The 26,575-nt window shown below is 43.1% G+C and overlaps 1 protein-coding gene across 1 annotated transcript; it reads right to left on the reverse strand.

Moving 5' to 3' along the window:
- Positions 1–1,436: 1,436 nt before the first annotated feature.
- Positions 1,437–26,575, reverse strand: LOC116628860 (SET-binding protein-like). Its single transcript, XM_032399184.1, has 3 exons — positions 26,113–26,575; positions 3,206–3,617; positions 1,437–1,557 (listed from the first exon to the last, which is right to left on the reverse strand). The coding sequence occupies exons 1-3, from the start codon at positions 26,279–26,281 to the stop codon at positions 1,437–1,439; spliced, it is 702 nt and encodes a 233-aa protein (XP_032255075.1). The 5' UTR covers positions 26,282–26,575.

Here is a 26,575-nt window from a genome sequence, read left to right on the forward strand (position 1 = left end):
TGCAGCCCCAGAAGGCAGTGTTGACTGGCTAGAGTCTCCCCGGTCCGGGTCAGGATGGCTGGGGTTCTCATCCTGGGTCTGCAGTGAATGAGAGGTGAAACTAGACTGGCCCAATGTTGAGCCTGGACAGGAGAGGAGAGGCTAACGGGAAGGGATTACTTAGAGAACAAGGAAATGGTTGTACCAATGAGATGAGTTAATTTAATGGAAGGTAGAAGGAAAAGGAAAATGTCACATGACATTGAAGGGGAGCTGGGCAGGGGAGAGAGGAAGCTTGTAGGTGCTGGGACTTGCTTCCACCTTCCACGGGCTATTCAGCATGTCTCACCCTGGGTCCTCTGCAGTTTTCTCATCTATTCTTAGGGTCATAAGCGTGGAGGATTTGCATTTAACTCACATGACAACTGTAGAACTGAATTTACGAATAAGTTAACAAGCCTGCTGTATCCCTCCAGGAATACTTTACCTCGGTCTGGAAATTCTAATGCATCCTTAAGTTATCTGACATTTCTCTCCAACTAGAGATGTTAATGTCAATTAGGGGTTGGGTCTTTCTTTAAGAAGCTTAGAGAGTGGCAGCTCATTCCTGTCTGCAGGAAGATTTAGTCTACTCACAGTCTCGGTTGGGGAAACAGTACTACAACAGCAGAAGTAAGAGGGGCAAAAAGAAAGAATGAAGGAACTGATTTTTCAAAGTCTGACAGGAGAGAACCCCCTTTATGGTTTAATTGGAATGAAAATGGTTGCTCTTTCATAGCAATGGTGGGGTGAGCGGGGCTAATTTAAATCTTCCTCTCCGGTGACTTTAGAACCACTCAGACATGGCTTGGGAATGACAAATTGAAAGTGGCTGGTTTGATTTTGCTGTTCAACTTGTGTGAAATGCCAAAGGTCCACCTAGGTCACAAATAGAGTATCTATGACATAAGCTTTCAAGTACAGGAGAATGCATCCCTTTAAACTTACATATTGCTAGGATTAAATGTGACTGACCTAGTGGGGAGCAAATGATGTTAAGTCCAAGGTGACAGTGCAGAATAGTGTGAGTAATTTCAACCAATTGTTGGTGCCATGACAAAGCAGTGATGTTCGCAAGCATATTAACTTGGGATTTTTAAATTTACTTTCATAGATACCCCATCCCTTATTCTCCTGTGTTCCCAACAAAAATCCATCTCTCTCTAAGGAAACAGTGTTGTGTTCTGAAGTGATAATACAATTTCCAGCCAGTCCCAACTTCCTGTAAAGAAACTTAATTTGGAGGTAAACCAGATACTCTAATTCCCATTAGAAAACTGAATTCTGTCTCTCAGTGTCTCTCTTTTTATAATCTACCATGCCAGGTGTTTGATGTCTTGGGGAAGGTTAGGGGAGGAGGAAGGGAGGAAATTGAAAATACTTATTTGAAATTTCCACATCTGACTTTTAGAAAACATCTACGGCAATGGAGTAACTTCATATTCATTCTGAGTCTTCTTAACATGTTTTACTTGAGCTGTGGAAATGGGTGATAGAGATGGAATATCTGTCCACGCTAAACCGATGGCTAGAGTACAACTTGGATGAGAAATGTACAGTTGAAATTGACCATTTAAAAGACGATTTGTCACACACAGTTTGCATCCATGCAGACTGATAGATTTATAATTACATTATGTACAAAAATGTTTTAGTTTATTAAGGCAACCACAATTTGGATACTTTGTCCAAGGTGGCTTCATACAATTGGAGTGGTGATACCCTTTGAGCATTTTCTTTTCTTTTTTTTTTTTTTTCCAGATAAGAACACTTACTCCCATTTGCTTTTAAGAAATAATCATCAAGAGATAATGGACTTATTCTATTGTCTTTTTGTTTCCTTTTTTCAACGACCTATTATGATAGTTACTTGTATGAAAATTCACATACCAAGGCATTGCTAGACATTTGTCTTTCTGGTGGGTCTGGGGTTTCAATTTTTGGTGATCTGTCAGTTATTCCATTTGCTGTGGGTTTATTAAAACCGTTTTATTCTGCCTATTCTCTGCTGATATGTTTTAAGTATAAAAATAACCTGGTTGACACCCCGGCCAACATATCCTCGGCTGCTCTAAATCACTCATTAAAAAGGCTCTATCAATACTGAGCATCTGTCTCACGATGACTGGGATTCAAAGCCAAGTTCCTTGGGACAGCATGCCAAGGGTGAACATTACAACACACATAAAGTTTACATTATTTAGGCGTGTACCAAGGAAAAGGCAGCAAGTAAGTTAATGAAAAGGTATATGGAAGTACAATGGGCAAAAGGAAAACTAGGAACTGACTACGCTAAATCTCAGCGTGTGGTACAGAGGCGGCGTGCGGAAGAATACGAATGCGTGTCTAAGTTGCCTATCACTAGAATTCCACCTTCTGATGACGAATCCATCTGAGAAACTGTATGGTTAACGGAAAGATTCAGGTCACCTGAAGATGATGTGGGTGCCCCAAAGCCTAGCCGAGCTTGGAAAAACCAAAATAAAAGTAAAAAACCAATTAAATGGAAATGGGTTACAACAAAGCCAGTCGAGAAATCTGCAGCTTTTCTCCCCTTGGAATGTTTCCTAATTGAGGGTGCTTCCCTTTCAATTTTCCTGGCCAGCAAATGCAATGGAATCAGAGACGCACCTTGGATGCAGGAGGTCAGGTGGCTGTCAGAGAGCACCACCGGCTCTTTCTCCTCCTCCGTGGGTCTTCTGCTCGCCTGCAAAGGATCGAGCCATACTGAAGTGCCGCGTGGTTTGGAACTGCTGTAAAGCACAGACAAGCTTCTTTTGACGGCGTCCCCCTGCTTTGCTTTCCCAAGAGCTACTGATGGATCCACCCCGTCATCTGGCTCGATTGTGCCTGCCCAGCTTCAGGAGAGAGGGGCATCGGTGTCCCTGCAGCGTGGGATTCCGCCCCCAGCCCGGCTCCCTGCACTCCCCAATGTGTCAGTTCCCCCGGCCCCAGGTCCAGACGCCCAGACCCACCCTAGGGAAGGCCATCGCTCTCACTCCCTCGGGACTTCCTCTGCCTTTTGGCCTTCACCTCCTCTTCCTGGGGCAGGGGCTGCTGCGGGGGCGGCTGCTGCGGGGGCTGGGCGGGAGGCTGGGGTTTGTGTTTCCTCTTCCCTCCTCCTCGGGGGGTCTTGGGCAGGGGCGGGGGCGGCGGCGGCGGGGGCGGGGGCGGGGGCGGGAGGGGCGGCGGCGGCGGCGGGGGCAGGGGCGGCGCCTCCCGGGCCATGTGGATGACCGCCTCGATGGTGGCCATGATGGTGTCTTGGGTGGCCGCTGGCTCCAAGACGAGCGGGCTCAGGCTCGGCTTCTGCCCCCTCTTGCTGGGAAGGTCGATGCATTTTTCCAGCACCGGCATTTGGTCTCTGGAGTCCTCGTCGAACTGGGTGGGCTGCTTTCGGGGACGCCCTCTCCTCTTCTTGACGAAGTTGTTGCCTGTCTTTGATTGTCTCTGCAGCCGCTTGGCCTTCAGGATCTTGTTCACGTGGTCCAGGTTCTTCTTGGTGGACAGGATCTTGGTGTAGTTGCACATCTTGCGCACCTCGCACTGGATGGCCTCGATCTCCCGCCGCTTGAATCGCTTCTTCAGGGAGGAGTTGGCTGTGGGAGAGGAAAGAGAAGACTGAGCACGGGAGGCAAGCTGCCCCAAACCCAGCCTCGGCAGTGACAACTGGCACTGTATTGGGCTGTGAGGATTCTGGAGAAGCAATGCTGAGGATGTGACCCGGTATCTATTCTTCCTTTCTCTTTATGAAAATGGAAAATAATAAAAATAAACAGCGGTTAAATATCTTCTCTGGACATGGCATTCCTATTTATACCATTTCAATCTCCACAACAATTCTGTGAAATATTCTTGTTCCCATTTTTAAGACTTAGAAACCAAAGCTCCTACCTTGTAGGAAGCTCTACCCTGGGGGTCAAGGTCAGAATCAATGTTCCCATGACCTTTCCCTATTATAACTTTTATTTTTTATTCAGCCTTTTGACATTTGATCTGATTGAATTTAGGATTAGGCTATGCTTTCTCTTTTTGTAGAAGATGTTGAATGAAAAAAATGGCCAACAGTCCTTTAAAACAAGCAATCTGGATCATTCCTACGTACTATCAACCTCAAAAAAGACATACCTTAACCTCATGGGGAGTATGTATGTAGGTGAACCTATTTACTTCTAACCCTCCTCCACAGAAGGGGGGATTATTTTCTGGGACACTCTATTTGGGATGACACCATTTCTCTAATTTTTGCCCCCAACGTTCTGCATGTGAAGCTGCCTGATAGTGTCCAATGACCGACTCCTTCTTAACCAGTTCATCCTCTGGACACCTCGAGGGAGATCAGCCAGGTGTTTCTGAGTCATTCACACTCCCACTACTCGGCTGTTTGTTGTTTGCAAAGAGCTCTTTTCATATCCTGCTGGCCAGATGCACCTGTATTGCAGGAGTCAAGGAGTCCAGAAGTCCCTACTGCCACCACCACTAACCAGCCTTCAGAACCCCTTCATTTGCAAGTTCAGACACTCTGAAGTGTGAATGGCTTCAAGACGTAGCAGACCTTTCCCCCTTTAGGTCATTTTTCCTCCCTGTGCTGTTCATGAGCAGGCACACGTGTACATCCATGGGTATGCGCGTGCGTGCGCTCACGTGCGTGCACACACACACACACACGGGCACTCGCACATACTCTGCTGCCCCACCTTCACACTGGCCCCTCCCTTTTTATGAACTCAAGAAGTGTGTCCTCACTTAGTTTTTTGCTGCCGTGATACACCCTAAATGCTCAACCCCAGAGACACCCATGGAGAAGATGCTGACCCTACCAAACATTACGAGACCGACAGGAAATGTGTTACGGTTTGCTGTGTTATTCCATGTTTTTTCCAGCCAGTAGAGAGGCGGAATACGTATCTTAAGGGAAATGAGGAACAAAAATGCTGCAAACATGGATACCACTCTCGCTTATTCTGGGGCACTCCCACTTTATTCCTTTCCCTGCTTTACCCCCTTTCTCTCTCATGCCGTGCCTGACACAGAACTCCAGGAGGGGATTATTTGAAGTTATTTATGCCACTGGCTTTATGGAGTGGGAAGCTCTCAGTTCCACAGGACAGGTCAAAATGTTACTGCTTTTGGCCCAAGGTCATTGTAAGACTTACTGAGCAATGAATAACTACTGAACAATCTTTAAAATAAGTTATAAAGATCAAAATAGAACAAAGGCAGAGTGAGCTTCTGAGTACAAAAATAAAATGTTTGTAGTTAGTGTTGTGAAAGAAAAAGGTTGCTCGATTGTAAGTTCTCAGACGCGGGGACCAATTTTTGTCCATCTTTTTGTCCCTCACAGAGCATGGCATGGTGCCTTGCCCATGGATGGCATTTAAAAATTGTTTTTGGACTGATGAATCACACTAATCATTGCTGCCTTAGAATCACAGTCTTCTCTAAAAGAGATCTAGTTTGGAATTTAAAGCAACCACTGCAAATAGAGTGACAGGAAGAGCTAGCAAGCCTCCATGTCCCAGCCGGGCAATTTACCTTGTCCACACAGTTGGTGTGTAAATGAGAAGGAGTCAGAGGTACTCCACAAAACCTGGGGCATTCTTCCAAATACAGATGGCATTTGCATTTTACCTTTTCATTAGCTTATATCATCTTTGGGGGGAGAAAATGCTATGTAATATATAATATAGCATACAGGTAAAAAGTAAAACATTTTTAGGCAATTAGCTGGCAATATTTGACCGAGTGAACCTTGACTGGAAAACTCTATGAGCTGCAGGTCACTGGGGATAAATACAAGCACTGGCTTGTCTCTCGCCGGGTTTTCTTTTTAGCATGAAGTGCGAAAAAACAAACAAAAAAAGGAACCCAGTAGATAATACCATATTCAGTCATTTGTTATATGCTGCATAATATTTTATTAAGCCTTTCCATTGGAAAGTGATTATGAAATAAGTTGATTCTGAGTAGTGTAAATGTACCAAACAGTACTAAAAATATCATTAGCAACTCCTTTGCACCCACCATTCACATTGAACAAATGTTAACTTTCACAATATATACATTATTTTTTTAAGGAAAGAAAATATTATAGATTCAGCTAAGTCAGTGCTCCTTTCTCCCTTCTCTTCCCTCCCCTTCCCTGCCCTCCCCTTCCCTCCCCTCCCCCTTCCCTCTCCTCCCCTCCTGTCTCCTCCCCTCCCCTCCCCTTCTCACGCTGGTATTTATACTCTTACTGCATATGCATGAACCCATATTAGGAAAAATGACCAGGCTGAAACCACCCAATGCTGGTGATGCTGTAAGGAAGTGAGGACCCTTGCACACGGTTGGTGGGAATGGAAACTCCTATCCTCATACTGGAGAGCAGCTGGGCAGTGAGCACTAGCAATGAAGATGGGAGTGCTCAATGCCCCAGAGATTGTGTCCAGGCTGCCTCCTTTACCCATTTATAGCAGGAGGCCGAGAACCTATAAGGATGTTCCTTGAAGCTCAGAAGACTGAAAACAATCTAAATGTTAAAGGGATAATCAATCAGTTGTGATACATTCAAACAACAGAATATTATACATCTGTCAAAAAAAAAAAGCTACACATAATGTATCAATGTGGTTAAATCTAAAAAAAATGTTGGATAACAAAAGTGAATAAAAGTACTTGTAAATATAGTATTTATAACATTTTAAAAACACACAGATTCCCTTGAATTTTTATTTCATTTTCAACATCCAGGTGTGGAGGTTTAAAGTAACTACAATGCTTTAGTAGAAAGGCAGGCAAGGGGGTGTAACTGTACATTAAAAGAGACTTGAGAGAAAAAGGACCATATTTTGCTGCCAGTTTAAACAAACTGTCAGATCATATTTCATGAATTCATGGAAATCTGAATAGTGTCTGGGCATTTCATGATATTATTTAACTACTGTTTATTTTCTTAGGTGTTTGGCAATTGCATTATGATCATTTTTTAAAGTACCCATCTTTTAGAAATATTTGCTAAAATAGTTATAGATGAAGTCACGTGGTATCATCTGGGCTCGGCTTTGGAACAACAAGGAAAGGAGGAGGTAAGTAGAAGTATTGACGAAATAAGATTGACTCTGAATTGATATTGTTGAGCCTGAGTGATGGGTACACAGAGGTTTATTATGCTAGTCTGCCTTTGGTATATACTCAATAATTCCGTAATATATGGTTAAAAACCTATACATGGTAAGTGCCAATAAAATGTCTTTCTTAGAATCTTAGGACTATAGAGTGCTGGGTCTCTATTTCCCCTAAATCATTTTTGAAGGATAAGAAATGTCCTCAGTGGAAGTGCACACATCATCTCCCTAGAAAATTTCTGCTGGTAGCTCCCCTCCTGGCTTAATGGGATGAGAGAAGGAATGAGTGCTCTGGGTTTTATGCTGTGATCAGGGCCCAGTCTCCATTGATGCCATCAGGTGTGAAGACTTAATATCCCTCTTTCTTTTTTGACATTATAAACTTTGGAGGAGGTGGTTCACAGCTCCTGGACATTGTGAATATTATTTTGTCCTTGTATGTATAATCCAAATACTTCAGTTCAGGTTTGTTCCCACTGCGTATGAACCACAGCAGGGTGCAGGGCAGCAAGCAGGACTCTGTGGGGTCAGCTGGAAACCAATCCGAACAAGGACGAACCCCTTAGCCCCTTCTTCATCTATTACATTGGACAGTTAGACTAGAGGCTCTCAAAATTCCCTTCTAGATTTAAAGATTGCTGCCATTCTTTCCTATTCTCATTATCAATTGCCTTCCCAAATGTGAGGTGGCTTTCTACAACATTTATTCCCTCTAATGATTTTGAAATCCTAGTGGTGTTGGGGTGGGGGGCCTTTGGACTTGGCAGGGTTTGATATTCACAAATCTTTCTCCTTATTGCTTATGACTTCATTGTCCCTCTAAATGTTTTCAGATTTTTCTCTCTTCAAATTGTTTCATTATTAGACAGTAATTTCTGAGCTCTTGCAGCAAAGATTGATTCCATATTTGCTCTCCTTCTTATAATGGATCCATATCTTGTCTGTTCTTTGTTAGTTTAAAAAAAATAATTATGAGTGGCCAAGGCAAAATGAAAATTCATGTCTTCATAACTCTGCAAAGCAAATCATCTTCTAGACCTTTCTCTGTCTTTAAAATTGTCATGCAAATGGTTGACTTGGTTTTGGGCCCAGATCTAGCTTTTCTATCTTTCTGCTCCCATTATCAGAAGATTGGCTCATCAGCATTTGTTGATTTTGTCACATCTTTTGTGATAATCAAAGACTGGACTTAGCCCTGCGTTTTGCGCTCGGACTTTGCAGATGAAGGACAGGGACTGTGAGCAAGATAAAGGCTAACAAGGCTTCGTTACATAGAAAGTTGCCCCCAAAGAGGTGCTAGTTGTTTGTCCACGTGCAAGACACACCCTAATTTAAACAAGAAAGTTCTGGGTGCATCAGAAAGGGAAGTAAATTCATCTCTGGATTCATTAGGATGTTTCTTGCTATTTAAATATCCCTCCGGGGAGGTGGAGTAATACTGGGGACTGTTGAGCTGCCTGGAGTGGCCTTCCCGGGTGGAAGGGGCTGGAACACCACCTTCCTCAGTCAAGGCAGAGAGCTGCGGTGGGAACTGCACTGGATGGTGATTCACATTAAGATCCTTCCAAGGCCAAAGCCTCGTCTTTTCTTTGCACTCCTAGGGTCCCCAGTACAAGCTCATTCCCACAGTAGTACACGAGCTGGTATACACTACGTGGTCAGCAAATACAAGCTCAAGGGAATTCACTTGTTTAATGTTCTCCCATGAAATCGTGCCTTTTGGGGGAACTTCATACTTAACTCAGTAATGCTCTCTTGTTTTCCTAATGCTGCCTTTTATTTTTTAATGGGATGTATGAAGCAACTTGCCTTGGCATGCACACGTTCTTCCTTTTTCCTTAGAATTTAAATTAACCTTATACAATCCTGGCCTTAAAGGCCCTTTTTAAAGAAGATGGCAAGTTGCTTCTGCTGCCGAGTCCTCTGCAAGGCGGGGCACATCTGAGTTGCTGTCCGTCATCAGCACAAATGCTATAGTATTGCTTTCCAATTTCAAAGCCGTAATTTAGAATTAAGGGTTAGCAGATGTGGGAGATTTGTCACGATAGAAAGGTGCTTTCATTCTGTTTTTAAAGGCATCTTAATAGAGTTTGGGGTTTCTCTGGAAACCTGACTAGCTTGTTTGAAGCACAGTCCCTGCTTGATTCTCCCGGGACAGCTTCCTAATAAACTTAGGGGTTTATTGTGAAGGAACTTCCTGTCTGGGCCGCAATGGCTTGGGGGACCCTGGTTTCGTTGTGCTCTTACTTCACATTCTCCCCGCGACCAGCGATGGGTGGCGGCAAAGTGGGCCTTTTGGCTGATGGAGAAATGAAGTTGGGGTGTGCATTTTACATGGGGAGCTCTGAAGAGGCAAGGGCCACCAGGGTGCCTCCCCTAGATTTTCTGGGAGGCGTTACCAGCACGAGGGATCCAGGAACTTGCGTCCCACTTGCCTGCGCCACCCTGCCCACCCTGCTCACGCCCCCCTGTGCCTCTCCAGCTCTGATCACCTCTTCCCTAAGCCCCTTCCTTAGTGCGGTGCGCGTTCTCCCTGGAGAAGACTCTCCACCCGACCACAAGAAAAACATATGAATAGTGTCTATTTATATTACTTCTATTTTATCTAAAAAATAAGAACTAAGTTAAGCATCCTAATGCTTAATATTTGGAGCAACTGTGACGGCCTTATGAGAACTGTACATCAGATGATGTGTCACCTGTCACAGTTGGACAGGGGGGACCCAGGAGAAGAAGGAGAGGCCACATTCATTTAAAGGGTTGACAGGCATCCCGTGAGTTCGTGACTTCTGGGGCGTTGTCGTGTCCTACATTCAAAATGCTACAATAGGTCGGCCCTCCTGGTTCATTTTAGAAAATCAAGGTCTTCGAAAAGAAAAAAGAAATACTTCGAAATAAGATCAGGAATATCCATGAAATAAGTTATATGCCATGTGGAGTTTTACCGGTTTCCCTTAGCAAACTGTATAAGAAATACCATTTTCAGAGATGAATTTTGGCAATTTCTTGTATAAAAAGACAAGGGTTCTAAATGTCCTCACCTTTTCTGTGCTGTCAATGGGCTGTCAGTAAAAAACACAAACAAAAACTTAATGTCTCGTTAGGGTAAAATGGGCAAGAATTTAACTGCTTTTAGGAAGAAACTCAATACTCGAGACACAGCATTTTTGAAAACTGAAATGTTTCCACTGTTTGGCAATTTTGTTGCTGAGACGATATATTGTAACCTATAAAATCCCTTAAATCTGCAAATTAAGAAATCTCATAAACAGAGTTAACTTTCAAATGAAGAGTTTCAGAGATTTGAACTCGTTAAAAAATGCAATGCCTTTTGATATGCAAGACCATCTGATTGTTAAAGAAGTTGGTTAGCCAAATTTCAACAACAACCTTTGCTTAATTGATGGGTGGGATTGAAAAAAAAAATAGTATTTTGATTTAAGCAAAATGATGCACTTTCTCTTTTTGGACGTATGTTTATGTGAAATAGCCTTTTAACCTACAACATCTACTAACAAATATTGAAACAAACAGAATTTGGAATCAGAGCTACAAGTTGCTTTATCACAAGTGTTATAAAAAAAAACAAAACCCAAGCTTTTCAAAAAAGAAGTATTCAAACTCATTCAATCGGCCCTCCTGAAACATTATTAGAAATATTAAAATGAGTGTAAAATTTTGATGACAGTGAAAATATTTTTGTTTCATTAATAAAAAATGAAATGAAATTTAAAATCATTTTAACAATATGATTTCAGATGTATCTCAACTTTTTAAAGTTTGTATTTTAAAAGATGAGTGCAAACGTTTTGAATATGTATTTACATGGGGTAACTGTTCAAAATTATGTTACTGATATCACCATGTGATCAAAAACCAGGGCTGCTTTGAGGTTGTCCTTTCTCTTTCTAAACTCCTGAAGCATTTGTTCACTGCGTATTTCATTCTCAAAGATCTTCACTTTCTAGGAGTGCGCGGCGTACGAAGCCTTCACACTTCTTGAAGACACTGTGTGCTCTTCTTCATCCCCTCCTAACAAAGAGTGCAGGGCCTTTCTCACAGTACATGCCTGCTTAAGATTTCTTGCCGGGTTATTTCACATCATAAGCTCCTGGAGACCAAAGCCTGGATATCATTAATCTTTATATTCCCTAGAGCCGCTTTAATTGAATCGCATGTAATTCCGAGGCAGTCGGAAGAGTGTCCTCTCCACGGAGAGCCTCTACAATGGGGCTGGAGGCAGACCTCCTTTCTTCGGTTAGGCAGTCCTGAGGTCCTGCTGCCCAGGTTTTCAGAATCCTTGACTTCTCTGACCACGGGGGAATAATGCCAGTCATCTCAGGAGCTGAGTTTGGGGGAAACCACTTGTGGCTTTGGACAGATAAAGGCGGTGGTAACTTGTCTCCAGAGAGAACCGGCTCCGAGCAAGAACACACAGCTAGGTTGCTCTGAGAGCCTCCAGGGGAGGTAACCGGGACTCCAGGGGGTGCTGAGAGGGTTGGGGGGGGGAGAGAGCTCAGAGATCGGGGCACCAGCAGCAGCCGCCACTGTCTCTAAGGCTCACTGGGCATATTCATTAGTAGGCATTGCCCTGGAGGGGTCCACAAAGGAGTCTTTCAGAGCTGGGAGTCTTTCTGGGGGTGATGCTTATTAGGGCCACCGTGGCTTCCTGGGCTGTTGGCGCGGAGAGGATTGTGAGTAGTGGCACTCCGAAACAGGCATATGAGGGCCACGGAGGCCTCCTCTGTTCCTTTCAATTAACTTTGGCTTTTGTCTGTTGCCTGTGGCTCAAGCCCCAGCAGACTGACTAGACAAGTTGAGAGGCTGGAGAGAAATGCAGTTAACGCCAAAAAGTTTGACGCTACATCTGCTGAGTCTCACAGCACGCCAGGTGGTCACACGGCGGGGGTGGTCGCACCCTCTCAAAGGGCTCTTTATATTTCTTTTTTTTCCTTTCCTCTCAAACGTGGCATAACTGTATCCTTAACCATAAATACCATCCCTTATATAATACACCAATTATTGTAGCTGTGTGTTCGTACTTGATTGTGAGAGATTTTTCTCTCTTTTAAATTTTGAAAAAAAAAAAAAGAAAGAAAGAAAAGAAAAACAGGGAAGAACAAAGAAGAATGCACCAAACATGATCTTAGGAAAATGTTCACATTTTTAATATTTAGGCTCAGCTAAAATAAACCCTGTTGACCATGCTAGCGCTTGAAGAATTCCATCAAATGGTAGGTAATCCATGCTTTATTTTCTTCCTGGTTTTAATAATTGCATTTGTTTACTTAAATACTCAGGCTGGTTATTTATGACCTGATAGAAAACATATTGCCTGGGACATTATGAGAATAAGGTTCTAGTCTAGACTTTCCACCCCTCAGTTCTGTGCTTCCAGACAAATATCTTGACTTCTTGGCAGGACCCTTACTAAATAAATACAATTCTGTTAAACAAACAAAAAAAAACCAAACAAACAAACAAAAAAAGTCAAACACCTCCAAGTCTTCTCTGTTCCAGGTAAAACCCCTCACTTTCTTCGTCTGTGTTTCATATGAAATGAATTCTAGACTATATTCCATTTTGATCGTGTTCCTCTGGAGATTTTAGCATCTGCCAAATCTCATCTTAAATTTTGGTGCCTGGAATTGAACTGATTTTCCAAGTATGAAATAATTATACAGAAAGATCGGGTTGATTAATTTCTGTGATCAAGGCACTATACTTCTGTTAATGAGAGCTACATAAAAAATAAATAAATAAAACCTTCGAAGTCTCCCCCCCCCCCCGCCCCGCCCCAGCAACATTACACTGTTGGCTCATATTAAATAGAAGCTCAATTAACTCCCTTAGATGCTTTCATATAAACTGCTACCAAACCTGGCCATTGCTATGTGGAATTGGTTCTTGAGCTTAAATACAAACTTTCTATTTAAATCTGCAAAGTCTAATTTTATTGGTTTTAGTCCAGTGTTCTAGTCTGTTACGAAAGTTTTGAATCTTAATTTTGTTTTCTCAAAGACTGCCCAGATTTGTAGAATTTCCAGAGGGTTTGAATACCCTCAGAGTTAACAACTGTCCCTTTAACTCCTTCTGGGCATGATTCAAGTGACTCAAAATGCATGCTATTATTTTTCTCTTTATTGAGGTTTTTCAAGAAAAAAGATGGCAATGTACACAACAAAATATCCCTGTATTCTTCATAAAAACAACAAGCATTGTCTCCCCATTGCTTGAGACTTTTACATATTTCTGTGTCTGTCTGGTTAGCAGGTGATGGATGTGCCACAGAAACAGGACTTCGCATTGCCTACAGGTGGGTGCCCGACTCTATTATTTCTGTCGGAGAGGATATTGCATCTGATGTTGGATGGGGGGGGGGGGATGTCTTACATTTGTCTTTTATCCAGAGGCAATTCTCCTGCCCTAGTGAGAAAAGGAAAGACAAGGAAAGGGAAAAAAACAAAACAAAACAACAACAACAAAACAAAACAATACTCAGTATGCGTCTAGTGCTTTCCAATTTCTGCTGGAATTCAGCTTAATGAGGACTCTCATTTCAATATTAATCTTTTTGGTCCCCTCTACATTGCTTGTATCTCTCTGGCAGCATTTCATATAGTCTGTCCTGTGTTAAGATTGTGGGATTAATCTGCATTTCTCTCTCCTTTCAAACTGTGTTTTCTTAAGGAACAAGGACCATGCCTTATCCATTCTTATTCATTCTTGGAAGAAGCATTGACTGAGCCCACTCCGTGCCAGGCTCTGTGCTAGACACTCAGTTCCGTGCCTCCCTCCCCCATGTGACCAGCACACAGCTCAGCTGACTTATTTGAATTGAAATCAATCTACATGACTTGACCTAAACCAACACTTACTGTCTATTTTGTAAAGGCTGTGTGTGAAATATGAAAGGATTTATTGAAGGGGATCCAAATCACTGTAAATTAAATTAGATCTTCACATATTTCAGCTGTTCCCTACTCTCCTCAGAGCACCATTAACTGTTTGGAGTATCTAAGCTATGACCAAAAACACGGAAGTACTGTGAAATATAGACTGATATCCAAACCACTCCATAGGTGAAGTGGAGATTCAATGCCAAAAATAAGTTTGGAATTTACTAAGTGCCTTTAAGAAAAGCAGCTTGAACATTTAAGCCCACAGATTGGTTAAAATTATGGGGCCTCTGGAAAAGGGAGGCATGTACATATTATATAATACTTACCTAACATCAAAAAAAATGGGAGTGAGAGACAAAGAGGAAGAGGGACAGAGAGAGAGATAGACAGGAACAGAGGATGAATGGTCTTTTCACTGCTGAACATTTGGATCAGAATTACATGGTATATTGTGGGGGAGTGGTCATATGTTTTCTTGGCAAATATCTATACGTATATTCAAGTTCCGAGCGCTATGCCAGTAGTTTTTTTTTTTTTTTAAGTTTTCCCATTACCTTTTTTTTTCCCCCCAAATACAAGCTTGGACAGACTCAAGGCAGCAAATACTTCTTCCTCAGTTTAAGATTTGACAATTTAAGAGGAAAAAGCTCATTCATCATCTTTCCCTTTTAGAGACCATAAATTATTGGCTCATATACCATGTGGCTTGGATTCTAGGAAAAGTCAGTGTAAACAAACCCAAGTTACAATGCGTGGAGTAAGAGAGTGAGTCATAAACAAAACATAGACATATGCTCTCATATAAATAAGGGCCTGGATCATCAGCTTCCCAAAGTCTGCTTCCCATTAATTACACAACAAAATGAACTTTCCATATGTAAAGCCCAAATCACTTAACTCTGGCATCACGCATGAGACAAAGACCAGGACTGTGACTATTTAGGCACTAACAAACCTGGATTTCAAAATAAAGGAAAGTCCTCTCAAAATACCTCCAGGTATTGGAGGGCAAGATAATTCCTTGGAAGAGTGTTTTTGAGCATTGAAACTATACCTAGCCACCCAGGAACTCTGCATGAGGCTGGCCTGCATCCCCTGCTGAACTGAAAGGTAATATGAGGCTTACTCTCTTTTGTTCTGAGCTCTGTCATCTTTATGGGGCAAGCCGTGGGTCCAGGCCACACAGGGTGTTCAGACATCACTGGGATCAATGAACAGCTGAAATTCCCTCATTAGTACCTTCTCTCTGTCTTTTGAAACTGCTCATTGGTAGCAGAAATGCATGTTTCCTCATTATTGCATGAAGGCTATCTGGTCTCCCTTAGTTTAAGGATGTATCAAAGACACATGCAAAAATTGCTGGGGAAGAGGATTCAACAGGTGGAAATTCTGAGAGGGGGAGGCAGCCGAGTTCCCTCCTTGTGTTCCTTTCCAAAAGCAGACCTCGTAAAACAAACTAACAGAGTGAATTACAAAGGACACTTAAACAACAGATGTCACATTTTAGGAGTCCTGGTGGGGGTGGGGAGGTGAGAACAAGGGCTTTCATTCTTTGCTAGGGGCGGGGTGTGCTGGGTTTTTGATCATTCATTTACTCGACATTTACTTTGGTAACATCTACTTTGTATCACACCATGGACTCTGAGGTAGCGTGCCTGCAGCCATGTGAGACTAAGGGAAAGGGGAAGAAACGATCCTTTTTGGAGCACCCACAGCGGGCTGCAGTATTTCACATTTCCTCATTTAATTGTGATCACAACTGCATGAGGACATTACTACCTCTGTTGTACAGAGATGAGAATGGGAACCTCCAAGGTTGAATGGTTTTCCCCAAGGCACACATCTTAGAAGTGATGGACTCGGGATTCAAGCGAGGGCTGCCCTATTTCAAAGCCAGTTTCGTACCGTATTTCCTTAAGGAAGCAAAGACGACGGGGAGCTAGAGAGAGTAAGAAAGCTTGGGTTTCCCTGTTACTTTTCTACTATTGACTGCATCAGAGTGCCAAATTTCCTCTCAATTTCACAATCTCAAAGGCCTGTTCCAACCTCCGAATTCCATAGTTAAATAACGTAAGATGTTAGTACCGACTACTCGTGCTACTTCTGCTAGATGGGGTGTCCCTGCGCATTGTTTTGATCCTGTTACTCTGTCCAGTCCAAATGCCTTTGATGGCTCCTTCTAGGGGGCCAGGCTGCCAGGATAATGAGTGAAGTTGGGTCAGGACCCTGAAGGAAGATGGGGGGGGGGAAGGAGAAGAATGAGAAACAAAAGAGAATATGGCCCATTTAATGGGGTGGATGTTATTCTGTATCAGTCAATTGTTGCCAGGTAGGAATCCGAGCCCAGAGTCATCAGGTAGTCTGAGTTTCAAAAAGCCAAAACTCTTGATTATTAGGTAAGTCTTCTGATGTTGACAAATTAATTTTTTTAAGAATGTATAACCCCCTGTCAAAGTACAACTGCAGATAGCTATTGACTCATGGTTGCTGTTTTGCCATCATTGCCTCTCACAAGGGTCACTGTGCCTCATTCTAGAATTTCAGGGACTCCATAATCTGACACCAAACCTCTCTTGCATCCTCACTGCTCATCATCTCCACATATACTCCTACCTCAGAGATGCTGTAAATCTGCCCCATCTGCTTGTCTGCTTATTTAATTCAATCCATCCCCAGAAAGCTCTTTCAGCTCTTCTCTTCCCGGATCACTTTACCATGTCCCTCGAGCTCCCTAGTACCATTTGGTTGGAAGTTAATAACTTGTCAATCGCTCAATGATATCTCTGTTAGCATCTGAGATTGTTCTTCAATTTATTCACTCGTTACTATTATTTGGCCATCTCATGTTTTGAGTCAGGCCTTTCCAAATAGCATGAAAGTACCCCAGGGCAGGGGCTGATCTTATACTTGTAGGTATCAGAGTGGCAGGTACGTAAAAATTATTTGACAATTGTAACAAAGCCTTATAGAAGTTCCGGTAAGATGAACTTGATATAGCATTTAATACCCTCACTGGTAGGGGTGGGGGGCTTTGACTGTGCTCTGAGATAGGAGTATTTGGAGCAGGGAGTGAGGATAAAACTTCCAAAGATAGTTAATGGATGTTATGATCTGAGTCATAACATGACTAAATTATGACTTAACATGATTAAATCATGACACAGCATGACTTCATTCTTGACATGAGAGGGGCCATGACACAGTGATATATTGTTTTGAATATGTGATTGGTGTTTTCGTCTGCTATTTCTTTCTCACTGCTGCCTAAAAGGCAGAAATTACTTTTTCTTTTTCAGTGATGGGGAAACTGAGACTCAGAAGTCTCAGGAAGACTCAGCAACTTACCTACAGGAACGATTAAGTCCTGCAAGGCTATACCATAACCCTGGCCCTTGAATTCCTAATCCATTTTCCACTATATATCTGTGTGGTGGCCAGAAAGAGTCCAGATTTCCTAATTCCCTGGAGGTAAGGTTTGTACTTCAGTTCATCTGTCTGGGCTCAATTTCCTCATCACCGTCTGCCATGAAGAGGTTGGCAGAGGGCCCTTCGAGGCTGGTCTAACCCAATCTTGTCAGGTCGACTCCAGTTTAAGCAACAAGAGAAGGAGATGCCCTGGGAGGATGCAGTGGGATTATTTCAGTGGCTCCCAGAGGTAGAATGTCTGTTTGTCTCTCTGTCACGCCTGTCTCATAATCCTTACTCTGCTTTCCCTCACTGCCTCCTTTCTCCCTATCCCTCTCTCTCTGTCTCTTTATTGTAGACTGACTACAGCCTGCCTGGGCCACTAAAGATCATTCTTAATGACAGTCATTACACAGTTCTTCCACGTTGCCTGAGGCCATTTCCACAGCAATGAGCAGGAAAGACCTTGCCTCCTTTCTCAACAGCTGGGCACACTATGCCAACTTCATTGGAACCAAGAAGTTTTTCAAAAACTCTTCATTAATTACAGGAAACCCAAAGCACGGTCTCCCCCTTCTCATGAACACAGTTGCTTTCAGTGGCCACTAAATTATCTCGCCACCATTAAACCAACAATCTAATTAGACCTGTGGAAACGGAAAGAGCCAGAGAATGAGGCAGGCACACCACTTTCATCTCAAAACTGATCATAAAATATTTGTGCCCTTTCGTTCCTGGCCACATAAAATCTCCCCCTTGAAGAAGTTTCTTTTCATTCTCTCCGATTTATAAAGAGGAGCTTGAATATTTGATATAAAATGAGTATCTTAATAGAAATCACTTCACATAGGGGAGGTTTTCTTTGCCGCATTTCGCCGAGCGTGGAGCCCTCATTACAGTAATCGCACCTGACTCCCCCTGCGTGTGACGTCTCATAGCTAAACCTCCCACTGGGCTTCGGTGGAGGTGGGAATGACACCATCACCGGGAAGAAGAGAAAATGTATTATTATCATTACTCTATTTTTAAGAGGGTCTGACTGTGGCAGGAGGTGGGTGGGAGCATAATCTGTACGAAGCATTCAGAGAAGATAAATTGAGTTAAATTCCTCACAGACACAGCACTTTTCAAACCTGTTATTATACCTTCTGTCTTTCCTAAAATCTCAACTCTGGAGGAAAAAAAGAGTTAAATCAAGTCCAGACATATTTATTGAGTATTTGCTACACACCCAGCACCGTGCAAGGTTCTTGACACCCAAATATGATTACAGGTTGCTTAATAGCCTGGCTTTTGCTTCTCTTATTTTCATCCCTTAGAACAAAAGGTTCTGGGAATTTATGAGAGACTCGATACTCATCAAAGGGGACAAAACCGAAATAGGAAATATGATTGCTGCTCTTGGGAAACCAGTACTCTGGTCACAACGCGAGACACTTATATATAAAGTAATTAAATTACAGCCTAGCTTTCCATTGAGTGGCTCATCCCCCAAACACCATAAAAGAGCCGAGTGAGGAGAGATGCAGTACAGGCTCCTCTTCTCTGAAGAAGCACATACTTCGTACTGAACAGGCTGTGCTATATAGGCTGACACTCACCTTGAAAATCATCTCCCCCCGAGAATATCCCCGTGGCTTAGCCAGGAACTGGGCGGCATTCCTGAACACAAGACTCTGGAGGCCCCAGAGGTCCCTTTCAGTAGCTGCTTCTGCTGAACATTCTTAGGATGGCTTGCTGTTTCTGGTACTGATATGGAAAATAAAGGCAAATCACTGCCTCTCGACTCAAATGAATATAACGCTAAAGTATGTGTTTTCATGCACCAGATGGTTTTACGCAGCAAACAGTTGTTGTTTAGTTCATTTTGTCTAATATTCAATGATTATCTATTGTTTGCCCACCTGGGTGCCAGGTACTGGGGGTTTTAAAGTTGAATAAGATCCGACAATAGGGGAGGGGACGGTCCATTGCGGGACATAGGCATGAGCACAGACGCCGTATTGAATGTAGGGATCAGTCACCAATGGACTTCTAACAGGGAGCCCTGGAGGACAGAGCGTGAGGCATCCAACTTGGCCATGGGGTGGTTCTCCAAGTGGCTATGAGGCAAGGCTTCTTAGAGTTGAAGGCACCTGCCGAGTCTTGAAGGATGATCATGAATTAGCCATCTATGTGGCTTGAAGGGTGGATGAGGAACATTCCAGCGTAGAAATCTGATGATGGCAACAATAATAGCAAACGCAGCAGTGGCTACAACAGCGCTCATTTGCTAACCTCTTGCTATGCGCCAGGCACTCTGCTAAGATTTTCACAAGGACTATCTCATTTAGTCCTCGCCATGATTCTCTACCCTAGGTAATATGCTTTCCCCCATTTTATAGATGTGAGCACTGAGGACTGAGATCAGCCAGCTCTCAGTGTAGACTATCTGAAGCAAGAACACCTGCATTCAAGTAGAGCAGTGCATGGCCCGTGTGTGGGGTGAAGAAGAATGGGCCAAAACTTAGAAACAAGGCCAATAGAAGGTTGCGTGTCTTTTCAGATTCCCAGAGTCATCATTTTAAGGGCTGCCCCAGGATTCATTATCTAGGGAAATGTACCTTTGTTGGATTTGCTACCCACTACTGATTACGGGCCCAGACTCTGCCAGGTAATATGTTAACTTGAAGATTTTTGCTCAGAAAATATGCAAATGATTTCTGACTGGTAGAAAAGATAAGCCCGGAGGTTATGATTTTATTGCCCATTAGGACATTAACTGAGCAATCTCGCTTGATGTTCTTTCTCCAATGCTTACATTCCTATAACGTCCTGCCCCTCTAATTCTTCTTTGGATCAGCTTTATCCTTGTTAAAGAGTTGAATGAATTTTTGACATGAGTTTTTAGGGTTTTTTTTTTTTTTTTAATTACACTCTGACAGTGGAATTCCAAAGGAGTCTGGCGCTGGTTAACATTTCCAAGGAGATGTGGCTGGAGCAGAAGGCAGGGGCTAGATTCTGGAGTGTTTGGTGCTTCTCTGGGATGTTTATAGCTGTGGCCATGGGGACAGCTCAGCTGTCCACTAATGAAATCAGAAAAGAGCTTATTTCCTCCTTTTGGGGCAAAAAGAAAAAGAATTTTTGGAGGTTTTACAGAAGGCCTTTGCTGTGATGGGATCTTCAGGGAAGCACAGAAGGTTCCAACCCTATTGAGTCTCTTCATGGCCCAGAGCCAAGGGGAGGGGGGCTTTTCCATAAGTCCCACATTCAGGAGAGCTCTCTAGGCAAACAGTCATTCTGTGTTGCTTCCACTTGGGTCCATAGGCAGCACTTTTCAGGCAAGCTGAATAATTCATTTTTAAAAATAAAGCTTTAGGGGCACCTGGGTGGCTCAGTCGGTTAAGTGTCTGCCTTCAGCTCAGGTCATGATCCTGGAGTCCTGGGATCAAGCCCTGCATCGGGCTTCCTGTTCAGCAGAGAGCCTGCTTCTCCCCCTGCCCCTCACCCTGCTCGTGCTCTCTCTCTCCCTCTCACATAAATAAATAAAATCTTTAAAAATAAAATAAAATAAAGCTTTATTTTCCCTAGGACTTTTCTGAAAGTTTTCTACTGTATATTTTAAGTGATTAATCTGGCCTTGCAGGAATTTATTTTATAATTTGAAGACTTCTTCAATTTGTATATTTATAGCCCTTGGATGTTCCAAATCCTATTAACTTGTACATTTATTTGCTCTATTTCAGTTTAAAAGACAAGACTTTTGGCTGAATTGATATGCTATTTTGGTTAGGAGCATCAGATGATGATTTCACATAGGCACAAAGCAAATAAAAAAAATAATTTTACAATTCTTATTGAAAAAGAATTCATTGCTTTTTGCATCTGAATATGATTTCATTACTCCGGGCCCCTCTCCATGGATGGAAGTTGGTTAGTCGAAAAATCAGGCATGCTAGAATATGGGGGCCAGAAGCAATTTTCATGATTATTTTGCTCCAGCTACTAGGATACTGGATTTCCTTCTAAATCCATTAAAATTAAGAATGTATTCTTTTATTTGTGAAGGTAATTTTTCAAGTTTAAGGTTTTGCATCTTGATTACAGGTATATGTCCGTTCCAATGGTGCTGATAGTTTGGTTAATTATTAAATGGTTTGCCTAAGACCAGTCTCTGCCTTCAGAAGCAAAATGTCTAAGCATTTAATGTACTTGTGAAATTTATTTGTTTTTTTGTCCTTTATTTTGTACTTTGTTATTTTATTATCACTATTATTTTTTAAGTTTTTATTTAAATTCCAGTTAGTTAACATACAGTGTAATAAGAGTTTCAGGTGTACAATTTAGCGATTCAACACTTGCATACAACACCCGGTGCTCATCACAGCAGGTGCCCTCCTTCATCCCCCTCACCTATTTTACCCCTCCTTCTACCCAGTATTTCCACTTACTCATAGGCTCTGGTTGTTTTAAACAAGGCCGATCATACAGGTTTAGAGAATAATGGATTAGCCTTCGTACGAAACAGAAACTATGAGCTGTGCCCACCTGCCTCCCGCTGTTCTCTCTACTGGGCCACACCCTGAGCAGTTGAGATTGGATCAGTGATAGCAACCCTGATACATGTTTTTTTCTCCTTGGATTTAAGATGAAAGGATATTGAGGGTATGTGTGTGTGTGTGTGTGTGTGTGTGTGTGTGTGTTCCAACTAGACTTTCAGGTGCAGGACAGTAGAGATTCTGTTTTCTTGGCGTTTTACTGAATTCCTACAGAATTTTTAATCTATTTACTAATGTAGTCTCATCTGAAATACAAAGGTCGGGGGACGTTTCGGTAGTGAAATCACAAATTCTCTCCACATTGCATGACCTTCCTGAGAAGTTAGGTCAATATGTAGGAGAGCAGAAAAATTAGCCTGACTTATTCAGGTATGGATTATCTGATATGGTTATTAAATCATGACTGGGACAGCGCAATAGAAGTTATTTCAAATTATGCATCACTTTGAACAAACTTTATTGAAGCCTTTACTGCATTAGCCCTAATTACTCACAAGGATGATGCAGTGCTCCCTTGAATCAGACCCTGCACTGTGGCCAGGGACTGTGGCTGATCGATAGCTATTGAGCAGTTTGGTCACGAAGGCTGACCTGCTTGAGCCCCAGTGGCAGCCACGGCCATCCCTCCCTCCCAGTAGCTCACAAACTGACATGTTCTCCGCCTGGCCTCCCTCTCCTGCAGCTCGTCTTCTGCCTCTTCCTTCAAATCAATAACTTTATAATCAGCATGCTTCCCAGACTCCGAGAAGCTAGAAAATTGCCTTAAACAAAACACACACACACACACACACACACACACACAACCACCCATCCATCCATCCATCCACCCCCACCCCACACACACTTGAGCTAGAAAAGACATGTTTTTAAACCTCTGACCCACATCCATTTCTCCCATGTTATAATGTTTATAAAATAAGGTGGGCAATTTTTTTTTTAAACCCAAGATCACCTATTTGAAAAAATACTATTAGGGCTCTAGACTGATGAATCATTTGGCAAGTATTTACCAACAGCCTACCACATGTCCGTCAAATGTTTTCCATCTGATTGTTAACGTCCAAGACGGAGCATGTTTTTCTCCAATGTCTACCGCCGTGTCTAGCGCTGTATAATCACGCAGCTACGGTCTCACCACAATCCACTTCACTCAGTGATTATTTATTGAGCATCTACTACGTGTCAGGGCCGCACTAGATATGTTAGCATTCATTACTTTAAAAGGAAAAGAATTTCTAATTAATTGAATTCCTTCAGTATATTTTGTATCTCAATACATGATTTCTTAAATTACTTTTGCTTTTGAAGACACTTAGTTTTACTCTCTTTTCCTCCCCCCCCGCCCCCACTCTGCACTTGTCTGGGTCTTCAAAACCGCTCTGTAAAAATGATGACCTACTGGAAACAGGCTAGAAGTACTCCTAAATTACCTTGCTTATAGTGAAAGATGAAAAAGGGGCCCCAAAGAAAACAAAAATGAAGTGAACTGTCTCAGCAGAAATATATATGACTAATGCACAAGCACACAACTGAAAGAAATCAAACCAAGCTACTATTTATTAACTTTCTACTGTGTGCTTGCCTGTGGTTAATGCATCAAATGATGAGTTTCACTCACTATTTCCTAAAAGAAGTAGGAGTCTATAATTAGGGAGAAAGAAATCTGCCTTTGCTAATGTTGGGCTTATGACAGAGGGAGAATCCACTGGAAACCAGGCAATAAATCAAGAAGTTTGGTTTCCAATCCAATTGCGTGACCTCAGGCAGATCTCTGAATCTTGGAAGCAATCACGTGTGCATTGCGTGTGAAACAGGGCGTTGGACATGAGCCCAGGCTGTGTGACCCTAACTCTCTCAGGTTTGTGGGAAGCCATTTATCTGTGGGGAGCGGAATCTCAGGAAGGTCTGGCCTCCAGCACCTGGGGAGATCTCTGGCTTGTTTTCTCCCCAAAGTTCTGCTTAGCAGCCTGAGACCCGGAAATGGACCAAATCTGTGCAGTTCTCCTGAGGGTCTCATTTTAGCACTGCCAAAAATAAACAGCCCATTCCTGCATCCTGAAACAGGAGAGCTTTGGCTCAGCTCTGATTACCAGAGAGGCAGGTTTAAAAGTTTAATACCCACCTGTTTCTATGCCTGTTTAGCATATTTGTAAATGACTGAGTGCAAATAGAGGAGGCGAGCCCTTGAAAGCATGGGGTCCCAAGAATGCATTCTCTCACTCTGAATGGAAAGAGCCAAGAGGGGAGGAAAATGGGGGGGACCACCTGTCTTTTGCCTCTGGGAAATATCTGGGCTTGGCAAGCAAAGGCATAAATATACAGGCTAATTTCTAAATCCATAAAGGGAGGTCTCCAGAGCTTAACCAAGAAGGTTGCGTAAGTAATTATCGGGGTGGATAGTGCAGACTCCAAACCAAATCATTCACTCCAGCCAAGTGATCGCTTCTCAGAGTTCCAGGCTTGGCACCAGCTCCTCATCCAGGACTATGTCCACATCGCTCCCTCTGCCTGGACGCTCTCCTGCAAAGGTGCTCCCATTTGTCAAGTCTCAGAGTAGTTTCTTCCTCACTCACCTACGACTTTCCCTCTGACCTCTTCCTGTTCTCACTGTAGGCATCATTTACCTGGCATTTCCACCAAGAACTTTCACTTCACACCTAGCATGTGAACAGTGGGTAGATTCACGATCCTGTTTGAGAGACTATCCCATTTCTCCTAAGCAAGATTTCCCAAATGGCTGAGAAGAATGGCACTTCCAAGAGATGTTAAGAGCTATTGCAAGAAAAATGGGTTCTGTGGTCAGATAAGATTGTAAAGTTCTGAGTCTGTCCTCCCTGGAGCATCACAGTGCAGACACTGGTCAATTAAAGGCTCTGAAAAGCCCTATGGAAAGGAAGCAGGTATAAAGCAGCATTCCCTAGACTCACTTAACTATGAAAATATCTGTTATCACAAGACACCTACTAATATTTTGCAGAACTCAATTTGGGAAACGTCACTCCAAATATTTCCTTCTGTTATTTCACTCGGGCACATTTTCTAATTACCGGTAATTTCCATGAAGGAGGTAGGGATGATGACAAGTTGAGTTCTTTGCTCAAAGCATCCTGCTCACTGAGAAGATGAGTTTAGAGTGAATATCAATAATGAGCCTCTTCCTGGGCTTCTAATCATAATAGGCATTTCTAAATACTATAATACGCTGAACAGTTACCAGCGCAGTAAGTCCACGCTGTGCCCTCATTCTGCATGCCACGAAGAGAGCAAGAACCTAAACCATGGATTCCACCTCTGAGGTATGTACAATAGAAGTGAATAGAAGACAGTTCTTCTGTAGTGTCTGAGTAGGTAGCAGACACATGGTAGACACTGGGTGCTGCGTGCATTCGGGGGGGAGGCTGGGCCTTCAAGGTCTGTGGGATGTAGACAGGAGTTGAGGAAGGCTGTCCTCAAAGAACAGCATTAAGCCAAGCCCAAGGTCTGCTTTCTTGGCAGGAGGGATAAACATGGCAAAGTGGGGGCTGGTGCACGCACTGGTGGGAGATTATGTGGGGAGCAGAAGAAGGCAGAGCAGCTGGGATGTCTGAAGGAGTTTATATTTTATCAACTGCCAGTGAGGGATCTGGTGACTACTGAGGAATTCCTGACATCATGGGGTAGAAGGAATCAAGGCCTCTGACAAACTCTGATCACTGTCTCCCACCCCCAGTGAGCAAGGGAGCTATTCAAATCCAGTGGCCGAGAGCAAGGGTACTGGACCTATGTTGGCATCCTGACTGGCCACAGGTTCCTGAGGTGAGTTTCTTGACTCCTGGCTTCCTCTTCTGAACTGCGGACATAGGTATTTACTTCAGAGACCTCTTTTATGCGTCACGTGAGATTAACACAGATAAGGCCCTGATGCAGAGATTAATAATTACTAAGGCTTGACAAAAAGCCATTAATACTGTTATCATTCAGTTCCTACTCACGGGCCTTTGCCCCCAGGTCCTGAGCTGATCTTGAAAACTCAGTGTGGAAACACGCTCGGTGTCTACGGGAGGTTGCTAAGCGGAGAACCTATATTCCACAGCACACTCCCTGTGGGCCTTCTCCGTGCCCACCTTCATGGGGGTGAACCCAAAGCCTCTGCCCAGTGCTCACCTGGATCAGACGTGGCTGCAGATGCAGCAAGGAGCGAGAGCACTGGGCTCGGGGGGATTGCCACGCTGTCAACCGCGGCTGGCTTCTTCCTGGTCATCATGGTGGACGCGGAGCCCTCGTTCTTACTGTGTGGTGCCGTTTGGTCCACTTTTAGGTGGGGACTTGGCATCCCTACAAAAGAACAATCCCAAAGCTTGCAGTTATTTGAAAAGAACAGGAAAACAGACAACAGAAAACCTGAAAGTGAGCTGAGAAAATTGTTAATTCACCTGCCCTCCTTCTGGTAGAACAAGAATGAAATTTTAGAACATTTAAAGAAAAAAAATATTAGCAGCATGACTGGTTTTGGTTTTGTGGCTGAGATCAGTGGTGACAACATTCTAGTTTGGCTGCATGGAAGCAGGGGGACAGGCCCAGTGAAGCAGGATAGGCCAGCAGCTACCCTTTGTCTTCTATGGGTCAA

The sequence above is a fragment of the Phoca vitulina genome, unplaced genomic scaffold (assembly GCF_004348235.1).
Source record: "Phoca vitulina isolate PV1807 unplaced genomic scaffold, GSC_HSeal_1.0 scaffold137, whole genome shotgun sequence".
NCBI classification, from domain to species: domain Eukaryota; kingdom Metazoa; phylum Chordata; class Mammalia; order Carnivora; family Phocidae; genus Phoca; species Phoca vitulina.

What these genes read in the sequence shown, in the direction of transcription:
- LOC116628860 (XM_032399184.1), bottom strand. Translation starts at nt 26,281, where the DNA reads ATGCCAAGTCCCCACCTAAAAGTGGACCAAACGGCACCACACAGTAAG. An exon ending in TGCAGCCACGTCTGATCCAG is followed by an intron (nt 3,618 to 26,112) that starts GTGAGCACTGGG and finishes CCTCTCCCACAG; the next exon opens with CCAACTCCTCCCTGAAGAAG. An exon ending in CTGCCCCCGCCGCCGCCGCC is followed by an intron (nt 1,558 to 3,205) that starts GCCCCTCCCGCC and finishes TTCTCATCCAAG; the next exon opens with TTGTACTCTAGCCATCGGTT.